At 49.4% G+C, this 20,952-nt stretch overlaps 1 protein-coding gene across 1 annotated transcript in view; it reads left to right on the top strand.

The window, feature by feature from the left end:
• The window catches only part of UNC5D (unc-5 netrin receptor D), a 95,724-nt gene that overhangs the window by 52,772 nt on the left and 22,000 nt on the right, over positions 1 to 20,952 (top strand). The window contains exons 5-7 of the mRNA XM_051811960.1: positions 11,832 to 12,012; positions 13,541 to 13,708; positions 14,174 to 14,338. Of these exons, the coding sequence (XP_051667920.1) occupies positions 11,832 to 12,012; positions 13,541 to 13,708; positions 14,174 to 14,338 (514 nt within the window). The remainder of the gene's footprint in view (positions 1 to 11,831; positions 12,013 to 13,540; positions 13,709 to 14,173; positions 14,339 to 20,952) is intronic.

The raw sequence follows: 20,952 nt of genomic DNA, 5'->3' as shown, positions 1-20,952 counted from the left end.
GAGGTTGGGAAGGGCTGGGACAGTGGAACCTAAACCTGGAGTGAAGCCTCAGTTCAGCCCAGTTGTTCCTGTGAACCTGCCCCACTGTCAAGGATAGAAATCTTCGTGCCTGGAATTGTTTTTCTGGATCCTGGGGGCACTGAAGGTTTCTGAAACCCGAGGCTGGAAACACTGAAAGTGAATGTTCTTCATCTACCCCACGGCTTAATGTGAAAATTCCTGTCATTAGTCCTGAGGAAGTGGAAGGCAGGGATATTTCCTAGGGATGGCTGACACAGTTTCCTTGGAATTACCTCCCCAGGAGGGAGGAACTTTCTCTGCCACCGTTCCTTTCCACATCTTCAGTCACTCCTCAGGTGCTCTCACCTGGTGATTTTAGCCACTGCTCGTCTGCAACCCAGGGAGGGGCTCTCAGCAGTCCTTGGGTGTTCTCAGACAGAGCAGCATTTCCCTGGTGTGTCCCTGCCCTCGCTGTGCCTCTGGGCAGGAGAAGGTTTTGAACTGAGCAGCAGCACTGGGGGCCAGCTCTGAGCCCCCCGAGGGGTCAGCACAGGCCAGTGGTGCCTCCTGGGGCCAATCCTTTAATGGGGTCAGTTATTTGTGGGGTGGGAGGACGCAGGGATGGAGATCAGCCCTCACAGGGAGGTGATTCTCTGCAGAGAATTCCTCCTGATGAAGTTTTGTTGGGAGAAATGTCTGTTCCTTCCATCTGCTCAGAGGGGGTGAGGCTTCCACCAGCAGCAATAAGAACACCCAGATTAAATCTGCTTATATGTGTTCATTTCTGCACACAGGAGGTATAAAGACAGTCAGGAGAGGATGCATCAAAGGTCTGGATCCATAGTTTAAATGAGTTTAAAGTGTCTGTGGCTTTGCCAGGAATTGGAAGCTCCTGTGACACCGTGGCTGCTCTGCCCCCACGGCTCAGTTTGGTAAATAGTCTTTAAGCTGAATAACATGCCAGTGAAAGCAAACAATCCAGGGATTACAAACAGGGAGCCAGCAGGGGTTTAATTCTGGAGACGAGAGCATGAGACCATTGTGCACACCTCTGCTTGGGATTTGGGGCTCTCTGGGTGCATCACTTACAGCTCTAAGAGAGAAAGAAAACCCAAATCTTGATGCTGGGCAGACAAAAAAGGTTTTGAATCCTCTTCTCGTGCATTTACATAGCAAGCAGAGAGAGCTGGTGAGCAGCTGTGCTTGCAGGCATCAGCACCCAACCCAAATAAATTCAGTTTTTATGAGTTAAGCATCGAAATAAAAAAGAAAATTCAGCATTTAAATAGAACAGCTGAAAATCCCCTGCTGTGGCAAGTGTTGATTCAAATCTAACAGAGTCTCTGCTGGCACGGGCTCTGTGGGAGCAGAGCCATTCCTCTCACTATTGATGTGGAGTTGGCCTGGGGAAGAGTCAGTTCTGGCTCTCGGTCCCCCAGCAGCTTCTCCCCACGGAGCTGTTTATTAATTGTGTGCAGCAGAGGCCTCCTTTGGCTCCCTGTGTGCCCTGGGGAGCAGTGAGGGATCCTCCTGGGGTCAGCTGAGCTCCCAGAGGGATCCCCCTGCTCGGGGTGTGGTTGTGCTGCCAGGGGGGGACCCGGGCTGGGCTCTCTGAGCCCCCCCTGCCTTGCTGGCACTGTTTCAGGGGAAGGGGCTCTGCTCTTCACTGGCAGGAGGAGGATGAGAGGGGAGGGAGGGCTGAGTTCCCCCAGAAGGTGTGGAGCTGAATGTTGGGTTTGCCAGAACCACATCTTCAGCCCCGTGGCTGATGAGGATCTGTGACTCCTCAGCAGGGCTGACCCTGCCCATCACACACAGCCTGTGGTCTGGGGAACACCCTGCAGGAACCCATGAAGGGGAGAGCAGCTTCTCCATTAGAGGGATGTTTTCACAGCAGTGTGTTTGACAGGGACACGACACACGACGTGTTCCTCGGGGTGCATCACCTGCTGCTCTCCCTTGGCAGTTCCCTCCCTTCACACAAATCCTGGGGCTGCAGAGGAGCCTTTCCACAGCTCAGACAGTGTGTTACTGAGGTGGAGTGTTCCTCCCCCCGGGGTTGTGCTGGTCTCTGGCTGTGCTGGTTTCCTGCTCTGCCCCTGCAGGTTCAGTTCATTGCCCTGCAGGTTCCCGGCAGGCACAGCAGTTCTTCACGGGGCACTCCTGGGGCTCAGCCCCAGGGAAGCCTCACGCTGCTTTCAGATGATTTTTAGAGCATATCCTTGACCTGCAGCCTGGCATAAAACACACTCTGTGCTCGGCCTTGGCCGGGGGTCAGGTCCTGTGTGGGGCTCAGGGCAGCCCCGGGGATGGGAGGGGGAAACTGGAGCTCCCCCAGCTCAGCCTGCTGGAAACACAGGGAAGGTGGGAGGGGGTGCCCAGCAGAGCTCAGGGGACTCTCTGTTTGCTCCCCAAGTTCCTGGGCATTTTCCTCTTCATTCATCCCAGTCCTGGAAGGAGGCATTTGTGGGGTCCAGCCTGGGGTCACCCAGACCCTGATGCCCTGCAGCCAGAGCTCAGCACAGGGGTCAGTCAGCAGATGGGAGGGATGGATGGATGGATTTGCCCTCCTGTTCATGGAATTCTGATCTTTTTATGGGCACTGCTCCATTTTGTGCAGTACAATACAGAATAAGACCTCTTGTTTCTTTTCTCCTGTACGTCTCCTCAAGGGAATTTCCTGGCATATGCATCCCTTATCTTCTCAGCTGACCTTTTGGTCTTCCTTTAAATAGGTTTTCTCCAGTCTGTGCTCTCTTCAGCTTCTTGAAACTCTTCATTTGTTTTTTTGGGGTGGAGGGAGGAAGGCATAAAACATGACAGATCCTCCTTTTTGCAGTGTTTGACAAGCTTGTTGCTGCCTCTGTATGTGCTGAGTGTCAGCATCTTCACTCTCCTCCTTTCTGCGTAGTGCTCTTTCCTCATTCTGCTTTTAAATAACTCTTCTCTGAAGAAGTGAAGCCTCTCAGGTTATTTTTCTGTTGTTCTGCCCCAAGTGCAGTGGAGGTGCAGCTGTGGGTTTCTAAATAGGTCCTAAGCCTCCATCCCTGAGAAATCCCTGAGAAATCCCCGTTGTCCTGTGATTTTCTGGGTGTCCCAGCCCTGCCATCACCACGATCCAGAGCTGCTCAGACCCATTACCCTGGCTGTCTAAAGCAGCTTTGGTGGGATTTCAGATCCATAATGCTGGCAGGTTGGGAACCCTAATCACCCCTCAGTGCTTCCCTCTGCTCCTGCCAGAGGGTATTTTTCTTTCTGTTGGTTTTAAGAACTCTCTGAGCTGAGCTGGGGCCGTGACAGGACCATTTCCCCTCAGAGTGGAGCAGTGAAGGACGGGGGCCCCTCAGTTCTGTCACTCTGTGCAGCTCTGACCAGCTCAGGGGGAATCAGTGGGGCTTAATAGATCCTGCAGCAGTCAGCAAACAGAATAAATCACCCCACCCTCTCTGGTTCACTGCTGGCAGTTCCTCCTCCCTGCCTGCTTCCTTCAGTCCTGGTGTTGCTCCCTGACTGCTGTCAAACCAGCTGGAACCTGGAAAATAGGCAATACCCATTTAATGAGGTCTGGGATAATCTCTGTTCTGTGTGTTCTCCCTTATTAGTGCTTCAGAGAGTGAAATATTAATTCTTTTTGGTAAAAAAAAGCTCTTCCTGCTGTAGCTGGTAATCCCTCAGCCAGGTGTTGTGATCTGCTGGAGGAACATCACTGCTGCTCTTCCTCAGGGCCAGAAGGGCTTTGGATCCCTCCAGCTGTCAGGGGCTGCTCCTGTTCCATTCAGTGCACCTGGGAATCAGGTTTTTAAACGTTTCTTCAGTTGGACAGGGAGCTGCCACGGCCTGCTCTGAAATTCAGCAGCAGGAGGAGTTTGTGGCACCTTCCTGAGCCCTGGGTTTGGGGTGACCTTGGTGTGTCTTAAATGTGGAGAAGGTGTGAGACTGATAGTCCTGTGAAGTGGGGCTGGAGCTGCCCTGGGGTGGGTTAATAAACCCTGTCCCTTAGAAATGTCCCTGCCTTGGTGCTGAAGTGCCAGATGACAGCAGAGATAGGTGTTTATAAACCTCAGGCTTTCAAAGAAGTGAACCCAGAGCAAACCTTGAGCTTGCTGGACTCTGCTTCTCTTTACCAGGGCGATGCTGAGGTGTCTGAGGTGAGACCTGCAGGGTGGGGTGGAATGTGGGAAGAGCTGGGGGAGCCAATCTGAGCAGAACCTCATCTTAAAATTCATCCTAAATCCTTTCTTATGAATAAATACTCTCTGAGACGAGGTCTCTGAGTAGCTCTTATCTGGGCATTAGAAGCAACTTGCAGCTCTTCCTGCACCTCCTGCCTGCTATTGTTGGGGTGGGTTTTTTTTGTGGGGTTTGGGTTCTTTTTGTTTGCTTGTTGTTTTTTTTTTTTTTGTTGTGGGTTTGTGGTTTTCATTTTTTCATAATAAAAGGACAGCTGTTGTGCTAAACTATTACTGATAGTTTACTGTTACTGAACTATTACTGTTGAGTGCTCTGCAGAGGTTTGTGGAATACTCTAAAATATCTTTATCACATAATATATGCATATATTTAAGATTTAAATGTGTTGTATCCAGTGCTATTTTTTCAGATGTTTAACACAGATTTTTGACGTTTTAATGGACTGCTGTAGACGTTCCCAGGAATATCTGCCTGAGTTCCAAGGGTTTATTTACCACTGGAGCCTTTAATGGAAATGTAAAATCATTTCTCTTCTGGGCAGTGCATATTCCATTGCAGGCACATCAACAAAACGCGAAACCCACATAAAATTCAAAAGCTGCAAGTATTCCAAGAGTGGCGAGAGCCCGTTTTACATGGGTTTGGGTATTTATGGGGCTTGCACACACCGAAATGGGAAGTGGAGGATAATGGGGCTGCAGTAAAACAGGCTCTGAGTTATGGCCTGCAATGAATCCTGCTCTGCTCCCAGACAGCAGAGGGTGATTGCTAAATGCAAACAGCCTGCATTTGTACAGGTGCTCGCAGATCTCGGCTCTTGTGTCTGGAATAGCAATATTTGCTTTACTTTTAAGGGGTATTAGCTCCCAGTGCAATAAATGGGTTTCATTTCTCACTGAAGACGTTTCCCTTCGCAGCCCGAGCTGGGGTGTGTGCTGGGTGTCTCAGCTGTGATTTATCTGTCAGTCAGATTTAGGTTTTCAGCTGCTTTTAAGAGCAATTTCATAATTTCACAGCAGAGATTGAGAACTGTGCAGGTGAGGGTGACACAGGACCTGCTGGGCTGGGCTGACCCTCCAGAATGTGGTGACCTGGTAACAGGTCTCTTCATTCTGCAGAACTTCTGCTCAGCTGAAGCTGTTTTGTTTGACCTGGGACTGCTCTGTAGAACCATTGCTCAATATGCAGAAACAGAGCCTCAGATCTCCTGGCTCTGTTTATATTCTGGGTGAGTGAGGAATAAAAGGGCAGGGGGTTGCACAGACCTGCAGTTCCATGAGCTGGGGGAGCTGGTTGTGCAGCTCAGGTTCATGGTGAGCTTTATTTATTTTATTTTTTGCTTCATTACAATCCCTTTTTTTTTTTTTTTTAATTGTTGCATAATTTAAAATTATTTTAAATACTTATTTCATTATTTAAATAAAAACTGGGAACATCTGCAGCAGTCCAGGTGCCTCTTCTGCTGACTCTGTACATTTTGCAGCCCTTGAGAGCATTTTAGTCCCTGCTCAGGTGCCCTTTTTTTGGGCAGCACCCCTTGGATGCTCTCTCCACAGTGAGGGCACGTGCTGCCTTCCAGGCAGACAAGGGAACTGTGGATGCTGTTTTCTTCCAGCAGCAAAAAAATGTTTGTTTTCCTTCTGAGATTTGACTTGTTGTGAATAAATCAATACAGCCAGGGGGGTACCGAGGTCATGGAATAGAAACGCTGGAGCAAAGCACTTCTGAATTAGATTGCTGAAATGAAAAGAAAAAAGAAGGGAGATAACTTTGTAGTTCCCCTGAATAGATAATTCCTTTTTATACAGACATGTGCTTTGGGGCTTTTCTGGGTTTGATGTGCTGCTTTGCAGTGGTGTGTGTTTTTCTGGTCCTGTTTTCAGAAATGTGCTTAATTTTGAATGCTTGAACATGAAAGGATAAGTTATGAGACTTTTATCATTATGTTTATAATTATGCAGATAATTGTGAGAGAGGGTCCTACAAGGATTTGCAGACTTCACTGTGATGTGGGTTTTGACTGAAGGATTTGGAGGAGCATCAGTGCCAACAGCTTTAGGAGAAACCACTAAGTTGTGAATCCGGTGTTCTGTTTAGTTTTCAGTGACACAACGTAAATGTTACACATTTGTTCACTAACAATGTATTTCTTTAAATACAGAGTTTGAGGTTAATTGCTCTTTCCAATATGCACAAACCCGTGAGTCACTGATGGATCCAAAGGATGTTTCTGTTGGTGAGAGCTCCCAATTACTTTCTTGAAATTATCATATCTGAAGGGCTGCTAACGAAAAAAAGAGCAACATCATGTCTTAAAGATCCACCAGAGCTCTTGAGATCAGTCAAATCACAGCCTTGTTTGCTGTGATGGCAGAACAGGCTTTGGTTTCAATTACTGCAGAGCTGCCTGTGATGATTTTATCTCCAGGGATTTCCCAGGGATGTGGTTCTGCCTATCAGGATGCCACGTTGGCTAAACACTGCAAACAGCAGTGCCAATAATCTTATCTAAAAAGGGCTTTTTTTTCAGTGTCAGCAGCACTTTCCATTACTTTCCAAGTGTCTGTGCATTGAAAGCAGGGAAAACCTCAGTGATGTGGCACCAGGAGCACCTTCCCTGCCTTGGGCTCTTTGTTTCTGCCCATCCTAATCCACAGGGAAATTCCTGATCCACAGGAAACAGCCAGTGTGGACTGCCTGTTTTAGGATGAGACCTGGGGGTCACTGCACCCCCTTGGCTTCTGAGTTATTCAGACACAGAGGAGCTGCAGTTGAGGCTCAGCTGCTCCCCCCCATTGCTGGGCTTTGCAGCCAAAGGACCAGGGGTTGAGCCTCACCAGCATCATTTATTGCTGCTCACCATAAAATAGCTGGAGCCAGGTCCTGGGTGTGCACTGCCCCCCTGGAAAGCTCCCAGCCAAGCCCACCTAATGACCTCTGGCTCATTAGTGCTGATTCATTCATCGTTTGTGCGTGGCCATAAAACCCAGTTAATGGCAGACACCGATTCCTCCAAAAACAGGAATAAGGGCAAACTTCTTTGGGATCTGATGATATCTTTAACAATCAGACAATGTGCCATTAGCAGTGGCATATTTAGCAGTGGATCTTCATTGCAGTGATTTAAAATAGCCCATCTGAGTCAGCTCCTTGCCCACCTTTCCCACTATAAATTGATACCCACGTCCAGGCTGTCACCTCTCCCATTATCCTGATTCTGATTTCATTTTGACTCACCCCCTCCCATGGTAGCCTGTGTTCCCTTCTCTGGGTTTTCCATCCCTGGGAATGTTTGGTTGGGGTTCCAGAGCACACAAACAGCACAGAGTGGGCAGAGCTCAGAGGACGAGCCTGGAGCTGCCACCAGTGAGGATTTCTCTCGTGGCTTCCCTTGCTGGTGGGGGTTTGTGCAGCCACATAAAGGGAGATAATAACACAGAAAATGGGTATTAGCAGCACTCAGGTTTTCAGATGATCCCTCTTGCAAGAACCAAGTACATCCCTTCAAAGCAAACGCTCCTCTGAGCTTCCCCCAGCACGACCAGGAGCAGCCCGGGCTGATTTATGAGTTAGTCAGCGTGTCAGATTTGTGTAATGAGATTATACATTCAATCTAATGAAGGAAAAATATGCTTACCAGCCCAGTGTGACAGCACTGTGATTAAATGATTGGGGAGCAGTGTTCCCTGGGTGGATTAATCTGAGGGATGCAGCAGGTACAGCCGACCTGCTTCCCGTGTCTGGGAGATGGATGGGGGCTGATGGTGTTGGTGAAACAAGGAAGGGATCATAAAGGGGATGTTTGTATCCACCAAACTGGCCTTTGTTCTGTGTTAAACTCCCACAGTGATTTAGTGCTGCTTGTTTGAGTCCTGGGGAGGAAAGGAAAATAAAAGGAACAAAGATTCTGCCCTTTAATGCATCCCTGGAACTGGGGCACTGCCCTGCCCATCTCACCCAGCCCAGCTGTAACACTAAGCAAGACCTCTCCAGCTTGAGTTTTTAGGAGCAGGAGTGTCCTGCTAGGTCTGAGAGGGAGGTAAGGAGGTGTTTGCTGCTTTTCCAGCTGAGAGGGAGACTGTTCAAAACCGGGATCTTGACGATGCTACAAGAAACCTTTGTGTTGTCAGGAGTCAGGTGTTGACCTTTCCCATCTCCAGATCCTGAAGTGTTTATCTTGCATGGAGAGAGCAATCGATTGTCTCTTGAAGAGGAGCTGACATTCTAACTATATTATCTCTGATATATATGTACTCTGGGGATTGACCACACGAGAAAGTCAGATGTTGTGTTTAAAGGGCAGGAGAGGATAAGCCAGAAACAGGGGCACTGAGGTCTTTTGTCTTCTGACCTGCCAAATTATCACGTGTGCCCACAAGAGCTGAGGGCTGTATTTGCTGCTGGTGGGTTTGTATCCTCAAATGAGATCACCAGAAAGAACCAGAGATTGAGTCCTGTGCAGCCAGGTCCTGGGATGTTTGAGTCACACTGAGCAGCTGATGAAGAATTGGTGCATCAAACCATTCCAGAGCCATACCTGCTCTCTGACCTGCTCTCATCTTCAAGGTTTAAATAATAAATGTTAAAATAAATAACTCAGGTAAGTTTGGTATTAAAACCAGCCAAGCAAAAGTAATTTCTGCTGCTGCAAATAGGAACACTCTTTAGTCTTACAGGAGGTTTGCCAGCTGTGCAGCCTCCCTCAAACCTGGCAGAGCAGCAGTGATTCAGAGCCAGGGGAGTGTTGTTTCCTCCTCTGGAAGTTGGGTCATTTTGCTCCTGGAATTTCATGGGTGATGCCTGCCTGTGGAAAGGCCAACACTGTGCTGGTCTGAGGGGGGAAAAAATGCTCCTGTGGTCTCACCCTGGGGCTCCAGAGCAGCCCAGATTTTGGGGTGTAACGTTCTGTTCTCGAGGAGGCCACAACTGCCCCCCCTGAGATGGGCAGAGGTTTAACCTGTGCCAGGAGACAGAGACATGGCTGAGGTGGGATGAGGTTTATTTTTGGAGAAGAAGAGTTCTCTGACACCCATTGTAATCTACGTGGGATGTGGGGTATTAGCTGATCTTACTTTGATAGTGCTGTAAGCTGGGCTTTGATAATTGCTTTCTGTAATTGGAACAAATTTCTGATTATGCTAATTCGGCTGCTGCTGCCACCCAGCTCGGAGGGGCTGAGTTAATCCCCATCTGCCCCTGCACTGCCTCTGCAGATCATTCCCTGATTAGCCTTCCTAAGAAACAGTGGGGGTATTTTAATTCTGAGCAGATTGAATTTCAGGGAAAAAAAAAACCCAGATATCTTTATACAAACTTATGGTATATTATAGCAAGTTTTAAGTCTGGTTCAATATAGAAACATTTAAGATCTTCAGATGGACTAATTCTTACAAAGAAAAGGATATAATTCTGTTACAAGCAGCTGTGTGACCTCCACTGGTGACAAAGGGAAGGGAGTTAAATGCTGATGACTTTTGAGTCTGCTCTTCAGAGGTTGCAGTTCAGGACCCTGCTGCTCGTTTCAGTGTGGAGACATTGCAGATGCTTTGTTGCCTTTATTTTCCTTGCTTGGTTTGTTTGTATTTGTGTGGGCTGGATTCTTCCAAAGGTCACATCCCTGCCAGTGCCACCCATCTTTTGTCACCACGAGCCCTTTAAATTTATCCCTTCATCCCAGGAGTTCCTCCCTTAGTTCTCCATCTTTGAAAGCACCCCCCTGCCGAGGCACAGGCAGGGAATGGCTCGGAATAAGGCTGGTTTTCTTCGAGGGAGGGGGAGGCTGAGGGAGGGGAGTGCTGGCAGTGCCATCCACTCTGGATGAGAAGGAGAAGGTGCCACGTGTCCCCTGGAACAAACCCTGGTTTGACCTCACGTCTCAACACTTTGGTGTTTATGTCCTGCCTGTTCAATGTTCTCCCTTTGCTGTGATCATCATTCCTCTAAAGGCTTTGCTTTAGTGTCAGTGTTTTTCATTCCCCAAACCTCTCAGTCCCAGCAAACACGGGGAGCAGAGTGTGCTCCCTCCTGGAACAGTGACAGGAATGGGGTCACTGAACCCTCCTGTCCCCAAAATCCCTGCCCTGCTCAGAGCCAACGTGCAAAATTCATCAATGCACTGGTGACACAGTGAACTCTGGGAGTGCTGGACGTGTTTGTCACTGCTCTGAACATTTCTCTGCACAGAAAGTGCTTTCGGTTCTGAGCGCAGCCATCGAGTTTCTGTCACTTGATTTATGCTCCTGTGGCTGCTCCATAATTTAAATTGCATTCCTAATTTCTGTGCTGAAACCCCCTTGGACAATTAGGATTAAAGTTAACTGCAGAAGGGAGACTGAGCAGCAGACAGATTCCTTGGTTGTTCCGTGCCTCAGAGCAGAGGAAAGTGGGATGTGCTCCAGGAGATGCTGTTCAGGGAAGGGTTTGGCACTGCTGGCACAGGGGAGGTGTCCCTTGCCTTGGAGAAGGAATGGCAGGGAAGGAAGTCAGAGCTGGATACTCTTTTACCCAGGTGTGTAAAATGATGTGTAAAATAACTGTTTAAGTCCGTGGTCCTGGTGTGGGATAAAGTGCCCCAGACCCAGAGTCTTTCCCAGGCGAGTCTCCAGCCGGGATGGGGGGATGGATCCATCCCTCCCACACCTCCTGTCCCAGCCACCCCACCCCAGTGATGCTCCTGGAAGGGGAACCTGCTGCCTGGCCCGGGCTGTAATTGGCTTTGCTGGTCAGCTTTTGCAGCTTTGTTTATAAAGTGGAAAATGCACAAATTGCAGCCCATCTGCGCAGAGCAGAGCGCTAATGAGTGCCTGTAGCTCCCGAACCCATAAACTCATTACCATCAACTTCCAAGTCCTTCCACAAGTTACTAAACAAGGTTATTCATCCGAACTGAGCTGAGAAGGGTATTTGACTCCAGGGCCCAGCCATAACTCCTTCAGGTCCAGAAAAGCCAGTAAAATGACTCACATGTCTTCAGCCTTTTAGTAGAATCAGTTGGTTTTGCTTCTATTTTTAATTTTTCACTTCTGTAAGAGCAGCTTGCCATGCCTTAACTATTTGTTTTTAATGTTTCAAGTGGAGAAATGCCTTGCAGATGATTCCTGGGGCTGCTCAGAGACGTGTTGGTCGGTGAACTCGAGAAGATGCCTTGAAATATGTTATACCCAGCATCTCGTGGTGTTATGTGCCGTGACAGCAGACATTAATGGCCTCTGTTTTAAGGATGTTTATGGAAATTGGGAGTCTGTTATGATGACTTGGCTCTTCCACTGTTTGTGGTGTCAAGCAATTTTGTCTGTAGTGTCACTTCAGTGTCTCTTTACTGACAGTTCAGTGTCTCTCTGTTTCTTCTCAGAAAAATAGAATTAATAATACTTCTTACGTGCCATCCCAGTCTCATATGAACCTTAACTGACAGTTGGCTGCTTGTTTGACCATATAAAGCACAGAGCACCAAGAGCAGTGCTTAAAAATATTTCTTATTCTCTCTTGGTTGAGATTTTCCTCCGTGTTCTTTGAGCAAAGATCAGCCTTTCTGAGTTACCAATTAAAGGAAGTATTAACAAGATTAATGAGGTGATCAGCCCAGGTGCTTTCGTTTTGAGAACCTCCTTCATGTTCTGCTCTGCTCCCTCCCCGTGCAGGTGGAGTGGCTGAAGAACGAGGAGCCCATCGACTCCAACCTGGACGAGAACATCGACACCAGGGCCGACCACAACCTCATCATCCGCCAGGCGCGGCTCTCGGACTCGGGCAACTACACCTGCATGGCTGCCAACATCGTGGCCAAGAGGAGGAGCATGTCTGCCACCGTGGTGGTGTACGGTCAGTGCCAGGGCTCCCCCTGGGCACGGGGCTGGGGGGGCTCTCCCCGCTGCACAACCGGGTGTCCTTAACACCCCGAATCCCGGGGCCGTCAGGAGGAGTCCCCCCCAGTGGGATTTAACACCCCGAATCCCGGGGCTGTCAGGAGGAGTCCCCCCCAGTGGGATTTAACACCCCGAATCCCGGGGCCGTCAGGAGGAGTCCCCCCCAGTGGGATTTAACACCCCGAATCCCGGGGCTGTCAGGAGGAGTTCCTGTGGTGGGATTTAACGCCCCGAATCCCAGGGCCATCAGGAGGAGTTCCTGTGGTGAGATTTAACACCCCGAATCCTGGGGCTGTCAGGAGGAGTTCCCCTGTGGTGGGATTTAACACCCCGAATCCCGGGGCCGTCAGGAGGAGTTCCCCTGTGGTGGGATTTAACACCCCAAATCCCGGGGCCATCAGGAGGAGTCCCCCCCAGTGGGATTTAACACCCCGAATCCCGGGGCCGTCAGGAGGAGTTCCTGTGGTGGGATTTAACACCCCGAATCCCGGGGCTGTCAGGAGGAGTTCCTGTGGTGGGATTTAACACCCCGAATCCCGGGGCCGTCAGGAGGAGTCCCCCCCAGTGGGATTTAACACCCCGAATCCCAGGGCTGTCAGGAGGAGTCCCCCCCAGTGGGATTTAACACCCCGAATCCCAGGGCTGTCAGGAGGAGTCCCCCCCAGTGGGATTTAACACCCCGAATCCCAGGGCCGTCAGGAGGAGTTCCTGTGGTGGGATTTAACACCCTGAATCCCGGGGCTGTCAGGAGGAGTCCCCCCCAGTGGGATTTAACACCCTGAATCCCAGGGCTGTCAGGAGGAGTTCCTGTGGTGGGATTTAACACCCTGAATCCCAGGGCCGTCAGGAGGAGTCCCCTGTGTGGGATTTAACACCCCGAATCCCGGGGCTGTCAGGAGGAGTTCCTGTGGTGGGATTTAACACCCCGAATCCCGGGGCTGTCAGGAGGAGTCCCCCCCAGTGGGATTTAACACCCCGAATCCTGGGGCCGTCAGGAGGAGTCCCCCCCAGTGGGATTTAACACCCCGAATCCCGGGGCCATCAGGAGGAGTCCCCTGTGTGGGATTTAACACCCCAAATCCCAGGGCCATCAGGAGGAGTTCCCCTGTGGTGGGATTTAACACCCCGAATCCCGGGGCTGTCAGGAGGAGTCCCCCCCAGTGGGATTTAACACCCCGAATCCTGGGGCCGTCAGGAGGAGTCCCCCCCAGTGGGATTTAACACCCTGAATCCCAGGGCCGTCAGGAGGAGTCCCCCCCAGTGGGATTTAACACCCTGAATCCCGGGGCCGTCAGGAGGAGTCCCCCCCAGTGGGATTTAACACCCCGAATCCCAGGGCCGTCAGGAGGAGTCCCCCCCAGTGGGATTTAACACCCCGAATCCCGGGGCCATCAGGAGGAGTCCCCCCCGGTGGGATTTGTTGCTGGGTGTCTCCTGCCCCCCCTGGCACGGCCTGAGCCCCGTTCTGTGGGTTTGTTTTGCAGTGAACGGGGGGTGGTCGTCGTGGACAGAGTGGTCCAACTGCAACGCCCGCTGCGGTCGGGGCTGGCAGAAACGCTCCCGGACCTGCACCAACCCTGCCCCCCTCAACGGGGGGGCCTTCTGCGAGGGCATGTCCGTGCAGAAGATCACCTGCACCTCCCTCTGCCCCGGTGAGTCCCCACTGAGGGTGTCACATTGGCCGGGATGGTTTTTGGTGCTGGGCAGAGCTGGGCTTTGAGAGAAGGAAGGGGGAAATGCAGCCCTGCTCAGGCTGGAGCTCAGAGCCCGCTGTGGCAGCAGTGACAGGCACTCCTCATGGCTCCTCATCCACGCTGTGATTTGCACTGACAGGACACTCAACAACGAACCAGCAACTGCTCAGAGTGAGAAATCCTGTGACTGGGGGGCTGCTGGGGGAGTGGGAAAGGGGGAGCTGATTTTGGTAACAGCAGGAAGACAAGCACAAAACCCTAAGATAATAACTTTACTTAAAAGTGTTCTCTAGCTGGGAGGAATTTGCTTTCAGGTGTTTAATGCGGGGTTATGGGGGAGAGCTGTGGAACAAGCGTTCCTGTGGGACCTGGAACCACGGCAGTGCTGGTGCTGACGCTGGTTTTCCTTTCCCCCCCTGGCAGTGGATGGCAGCTGGGAGGTGTGGAGCGAGTGGTCTGTGTGCAGCCCCGAGTGCGAGCACCTGAGGGTCCGCGAGTGCATCGCTCCCCCGCCCCGCAACGGGGGCAAGTTCTGCGAGGGGCTGGGCCAGGAGTCAGAGAACTGCACCGAGGGGCTCTGCATCCAAGGTGAGCTGGCACCGAGCTGGGGTGGCCCGGGAGGGGCTGGGATGGGAATGTGGCACCTGCTGTGACGAGGGAGGGGGTTCCGGGGGGATCCGCGGTGGCTCCGGAGCCGCCGGGTTTGCCCGGCACACGCTCTGCCCAGGGACGGTCAGAGGACTCTAAAAATTCAAGCACAGGGGGTTTGCAGTGTGCAGCTGTGGCCACCACAACCTGGCCCACGGGATGTGCCCCTCAGGCTCCTGCCTTTCCATGCCAGTGGACGGGCAGGGCACCGACAGGGAGCTCCTGGTGCCGGAGCTGCTCGAGGTCACAGTTTACTCCATTCGTTGCCTTGAAAGCAGGAGTTAAATACAGGCAAACCTGCAGCTCCCGGGGAAAGGATTTGCCCTTCACGAATGTCTGGAAAGCATCTGGCACTTGGTAGCTGTTACTGTCAACAAACAAGTGGGAGCCAGGAAAGGAGCCCTGCAGCTGTGGCAGGGCTGTGCAGGGAGGAATTGGCACCTTCATGCCAGCCCTGAGCCTGCTCCCTGTCCCTGTGGAGGGACTGTCACCTCGCCAGGGGGAATGGCAGCCGTGGGAGCACTCAGGAGTGCCAGGGCTGAAAGATGTGAACAGGAATAGGTCTGCTTTTGCTTGATTTTATATTTAACTAGTCCCCTGTCTTTGTTTCTGTGGTCTTACGTTGCCCCGAACTTTCTTTTTTGCCCTGAGATTTGAATATTTTCCTGATGGCAGAGAGCATCCTGTGTATTTATTCAGGCTTCAGAGATACTTCCACCTGAGACCTTAGATAAGATCTGGTTGGGTTTTGGTGGGAGGGAGTACCCAGCACTCCTGCTGTCTGTCTCTCCTTTCACTCTGTGATCACTTGAGGGTCAGTCTGGCCCTTCTCAGGGGTCGCAGGATGGTGCTGAGCTTGTTGCTTGTTTCTCAAGACCACTGTGATATTTACTGCTAATTCCAGCTGTGCATTCCTAGGAGCTGTTCTGGGATAAAGCCCTCTGAAGCTTCATTATATAATCAAAGAATCCACAGGCTGGTCAAACGAAATGAGAGGGAGAGGGTCTGTGTGTTTGGGGTTCTGTTCACAGATGTGGCACCAGGGCAACGTTATTTTATTTTTTTTATTTTTATTTTTTTTTTTTTTTAATCATCTGGTGTCTGTGTTCCCTAAAGCAAGGCTGGTTTTCATGGTAGGAAAGATAAAAGCTGCCTTGTAAAATTCCCAGGGGGGAACTCTGTACGTGTCAGTGCATCCATCCATCCCTGTGCCTTTGCCTGGGTACCCAGGGGAGCTGGGGCAGCTCTGCCCTCTGAGCTCTCTGGGTTTCAAACATCTCATCCCCTCCTCTGCCTGGGCCAGGCAGTGCCAGGGAGTGTCCTGTGGAATCATAAAATCATGGAATGGTTTGGGATGGAAGGGACCTTAAAGCTCATCTTGTTCCACCTCCTGCCACGGGCAGGGACACCTTCCACCAGCCCAGGTTGTTCCAACAGATCCATCCCTGCTCCAAAGGCTGTGTTTCCATATGGATTCAGCTGGACTGGAGTGTTCAGTGTCTCCTGGTTCTTCCCCCACCGAGTTTCTCCTTTATGGGTCGAGCTGCAGGGGTATACTTGTGTCAGATTATTTTTAGGACTGTAATTGCTTTCTCAGCTAATAGGAATTGATGCAATTACCCTATTTTTTAAAAATCTTTTTTTCCCCCTGCTCATCTTCCAATATGTGCCTTTCCTGCTCTGCCTCTCCTCCCGTGGGGAATCGTGGAGGAAATGCAGCTCTGTGCTGCAGAAAACTAATCTCTTGGAGGTTATTTATCAGGCACAACTTGTTAACTTTGTTCCTTTCGTGAGGCAGAAATAGAAACAAGACCTTCCTTTGGTTAAGGAATAAGAACTGAAAGGAAAAAGTGAGGATGAGAGTGGAGGGTGCCAGGGAAGCATCGGGGGGACCCTGAGCTGGCAGAGGAAACCCTGATCCTTGGGATGGATGTTAGAGTCGAGGAAATGGGGATAAAGCAGGGGCAGCCCTTGGGTTCTGTGATCCCTGACAGGAGGATTTGGAACATCCCTGTGCTCCCTTTGCTCCTTGATGCTCTGGATGGATCCCAAGGGTCCAGCCCTGGGCTGAGGAGCAGCTGGAAGTGCTTTTCTTCCAGGGAATTTCTTCTCCCACTTGTTAGATAGCTGGATAGATACAAACTTGGATGCAAAGGAAGAATTTTCTGGGGATTGATCCCTAGCAAAGATTGCCAGGGCTGCCAGGCTGGGAGGGAAATGGGGACTGACTCGTGCAAAGGTGGCTTTGGCTCCACACAGCCCCAATAACTCACTGGTTTCCTGCACATTTGTTCTTCCAGTGTTTATTCCCTCCCAGTATTCCCAGTAGTTTCCTTCTCCATGGTGGAATTCTCTCTTGCAGAGGTGAAAGCTTTTTCTTTGCCTAATAAAAGAGAGGGGTGTTGTTTGTTTTTTTTTTTTTTTTGTTTTACTTTTATCTGTTCACTTTAAAGTTGTTTTTTCCCCCGACCTTCCCAACCTATTGATTTCTTTTCCCAGCGCCCAGAACACAAACAAACACTTGGGCCATAAACAGCCCGACCCCAAACGTGTGGTACTGATGCAGCAGAAATCCCAGAGAAATTCACTTCCCGTTTTCCAACCAGCCCTGGGTTCCTTTGTCAGGCTTTAGGTTATAAATGGTAACTGTAATTATGACAAGGGAGACAGAGAAGCCTCATTTTTGAGAGCTGCAATCCTGATAAAGGCAATTTTATCCCATATTTGCATATGTATGGTGGTACATTGGTTCTGTATGTTCTTATATGCACATATAGATGTGATTATTGGGGTGTGTTTAGGTGCATAAATATGGATATACTTTACATTTTTGTATTTTACGAGTTACTTTTAAGTATCCATCACTCACCTTCCCATATATCAAACACACAGAAGTCATTAATTCTGAACTGACTCTTTGCCAAGTGATCCACTGCAAAGTATTGAACTTCCTTCTTGCTGAGATGTAAATAAATAACAGCAGCCAATAGAGCTAATTCAAATACTCGAATTAACCAAGTGAGAAATTACTGCAAAGAAACATCCTGAAAGGGATTTAGAAAAAAATAAGATGAAGAGAAAAATATGGACAACATAAAATATTCATATTGTCAGCAAACGAGGAGAAAATGTTTCATTTATAGAGTGAGACAGAAGCAATATAGGAAATAGATATGCTCCATATAAATTTATTAAGTGCAACTTTCTCTCTCTCTCTCTCTCTCTCTCTCTCTCTTTCTCTCTCTCTCAGATAAAAAACCTCTTCATGAAATAAAATCCCAAAGTAAGTTGTTTTTTTTTCTCTTGTAAATATGATTTTTCTCATCTTCTCTGCCATTTGGTTTATTTGTTTAGGATCTAAGTGCCACGGAAGGTTTTATAAAAGGCTTTAGCATCTGCTGAAAGCGTCTTCTGAGCACCTCTGTGATCATAGGCTTTGGTCTAAAACCAGAGAGGTGATCACTCCTTAGCAATTTGTGTCTGACTGGGAGCCCTGCCTGCAGGAATGCTTGTCCTGGGATGGATCTCCTGAGCCCTTCTGCTTAGAAAAAAAGGAATTAATAGAGGAGTTTGGTTTTCTTGCTCCAGATCCTGTTCCACTCCTGGCTCTGACCTTGCTCAGCTCCCTCCAGCCTTCCTGTCTCACCTGCTGAGGGGGTTCCCGTGTCCAGAATGTCTGGTCACCCTTTCTGAGGGGGTTCCCGTGTCCAGAATGTCTGGTCACCCTTTCTGGGGGTCCCTGTCCTGCCCCCCATCCCTGCAGCCCCAGCTGGGGGTTTGTGCTCTGCCCCCGGGAACAGGGGATGGGATGAGAGGGAACAGTCTCAGGCTGCACCAGGGGAGGTTCAGGTTGGGCATTAGGGAAAGCCCTTCATGGAAGGGGTGGTCAGACTCTGGAAGGGGCTGCCCAGGGAGGTGGTGGAGTCCCCAGACCCACGTGGATGTGGCACTTGGGGACGTGGCTCGGTGGTGACCGTGGTGCTGGTTGATGGTTGGACTTGGTGGTCTTAGGGGGCTTTTCCAACCTTAGTGGTTCTGGGATTCCATGAGTTTTGCATTCCTGGCTCTTAATCATTTGTAAGGGTACCCAAAGTGGAAGTTAGGGAGCTCAGAGCCGTGCTGGGGTTGCCTTGGCTGCCTCAGCATTTTTGGGTTTGGCCTGTCTGTGTCTCCTCGAGTCCTCCCCTGCTGGTCCCTGTGGCCAGGCTGTGCCACAGCTTGTGTTCAGCTGTGCACCTCCCCTTTCATAAAGCATCTGGAAAGAATGCCAGTGAAATCACTTGATTTTCTGATTTATCCCCAAAGCAGCTTTAATGGAATTGATTTTAGCCCAGGAGACACCTGGGGAATGCAAGGGCTGTGTTGTAGCTGTGGGCTGGAGACATAAAACACAGCTCGTTGCTGCTCAGCAGAACAGGGCCTTGGTCCAGGCCTCCATGACTCATCAGTGATGCAAAATCAAAGCCAATTATGAAGATAATTGAGAAACAACCTGTTCTCCTCAATAACCTCTCACACGAGTCTCTGACTTTTGCTCCTGGTGCTCCAGGAGGGAAGGGAGCCCAGGCTGGGCTGGGAGGGAGGGATGGAGAGCAGGGAGCATGGCCAGGGCTGGGGCTGCAAGAACCTCTCAGATCTGCTCCCAAACCCTGCTGCTGGAGGGGGAAGGGTGTGCCCTGCACAGCTCCTGGAAAGCACTCCTTGCAAATGAGATAATTTAATCAATTACTGTTCCTAATGTACTAAACCAAATGTTTCATTTTCTGCTCCTGCACATCTTAAATTATCTTCAGGTGCTTTATGAAACTTAATCATAGTTAATAGAAACTTCATTACCATCAAATGTGCTTTCAATAAATGTTGTGTAACAGTGTCAGGAGGTGGAGTGAAAAATAGGCTGCAATTACCACAAACATGGATCCTGGAACCCAAATGGATAAAAATCGTGGTGCTTTGCCAGAGTCCCTCCTGGCTCCGGGCTGGGAGGATGCAGCTCATTAAATAGTAATTGGTTGGCTATAAATGTTTTCTTTCCTAGTTTGTTTGTTTTTCACTTTGTTCCCTTCTGGGAAAACATAAAAGCAGAAACTTCCCCCCCTCCCCAAATTTCCCACGCTGTCCTTTTTTTCCTTAATTTCTAGTCTTCCACGAGAGGAATTCTCTGTAAGGAAAGAGAGAAAGATGAAGAGATTAAAATTACCTTAAAAAGCCAGCAGTTGTTTCTAAAGAAATACTGACATCCTAAATCAAGAGGGAAGTCTTCCTTCTCATGGAGCTCTGTTCCATGGGAATAATTCAAGGAATGCCACGTCCCTCTTGTTTTGCTCTTTTAACAAAAAGCTGTTTGAAAATCTGCTAAACCCTGAAAAGGAGGTCCTTGGCCTCTGGGCTCTGTGTGTTGCTTGGGCTTTGTGGTGGGTTTTTCCCCTTGCAGGGGAACAGTTTTGGGAGCACCTGAGTGACCCTTCCAGGTGTTCCCTGGAACAAAACCACGGTCATTGTCCCAAAGAAAAGGAAACTCAGAAAGAATAAGTGTAAGAGGCTTTAATCACAGAGTTTATAGAACAGTGTCAAAGTCAAGTTCTGGGGATACCCAAAAGTATTCACTGAAAAGAAACTTCTCAGAACAATTTTGCTTGTTCTGGTTGTTTTGAGTTCTGTGTTCTCTCTCTGCTCTTTAAGCAGGTACAAAGTAATAAAAGTAGAGGTAGAAAAGGTAATTCAGATTTTCAGCCCTTTGCTGCTTTGAAGTAATGCTCAAAATGGAAGCCCCAAAGATGCTTTGTGGTGCAGTAACCACAGCTCACTCTGCAAAGAACCCACTTGCTGTTGGGTTTCTCCTCCCCCTGGGCATCCATCACATCCCTTCCATTGCCTCCTTCGTTGCACTCATTACCTGCCAAAATTATGTCAGCAAGAGAGTCTCATAATTAATTCCCTGTAACAACAGAGCAACTTGGGAATAGTAAACTGGAAGAAATAGAAGTGTAATCAGTGTCTGTGCTTCCCTTTCTGCTCCTGATCCTGGAGAGTAAAACCAGTGTGGGATTGAGGCTTTGGACTGGGGTTTGGGTTGTCTTGGTGTGACCCTCTGGGTTTGTGTTTCCTTGTCCTGTCTCCCGTCTCCATCCTCAGTCTCATTTTACACTGTCAGCTCCCAGCTGACTCTCTGCAATTCTCAGATGCACCAAAAATGCTTAAAATTCTCTTGACAACATTTTTCAAGGGGGGGGAGGGGGTCTCATGAAAAAAAATACTTCAGAAAAAAACCTTTATCTTTAGTAATTGGTTCAGTAGAACAGTGTGGCAGTTGAATTGTTCTGAGAAGTGGGATCAGAGCTATTTATAAGTTTATTAATGTGGTTTCCCATCCTGACCTGCCACAGAAGGTGGATTTCTTCTCAAAGCTGATATTTGCACGCAAATTTCACAATTAATTTTTTTTTGTTTTTTCCCTTTTCAGCAAGTTGTGAACGTGTTAAAAGCAGGACCCTTTTCAGTCTGAGGTTATTTGGAAATGCAGCAGAATTTTCTTGGCTAAATAATGGTTCTCA

This window comes from Manacus candei, unplaced genomic scaffold, assembly GCF_025592945.1.
Source record: "Manacus candei isolate 608988 ecotype Guabito, Panama unplaced genomic scaffold, ASM2559294v1 h1tg000084l, whole genome shotgun sequence".
Lineage (NCBI taxonomy): Eukaryota > Metazoa > Chordata > Aves > Passeriformes > Pipridae > Manacus > Manacus candei.
The sequence above is the reverse complement of the archived record's forward strand: the minus strand, read 5'-3'. Positions and strand labels throughout refer to the sequence as shown.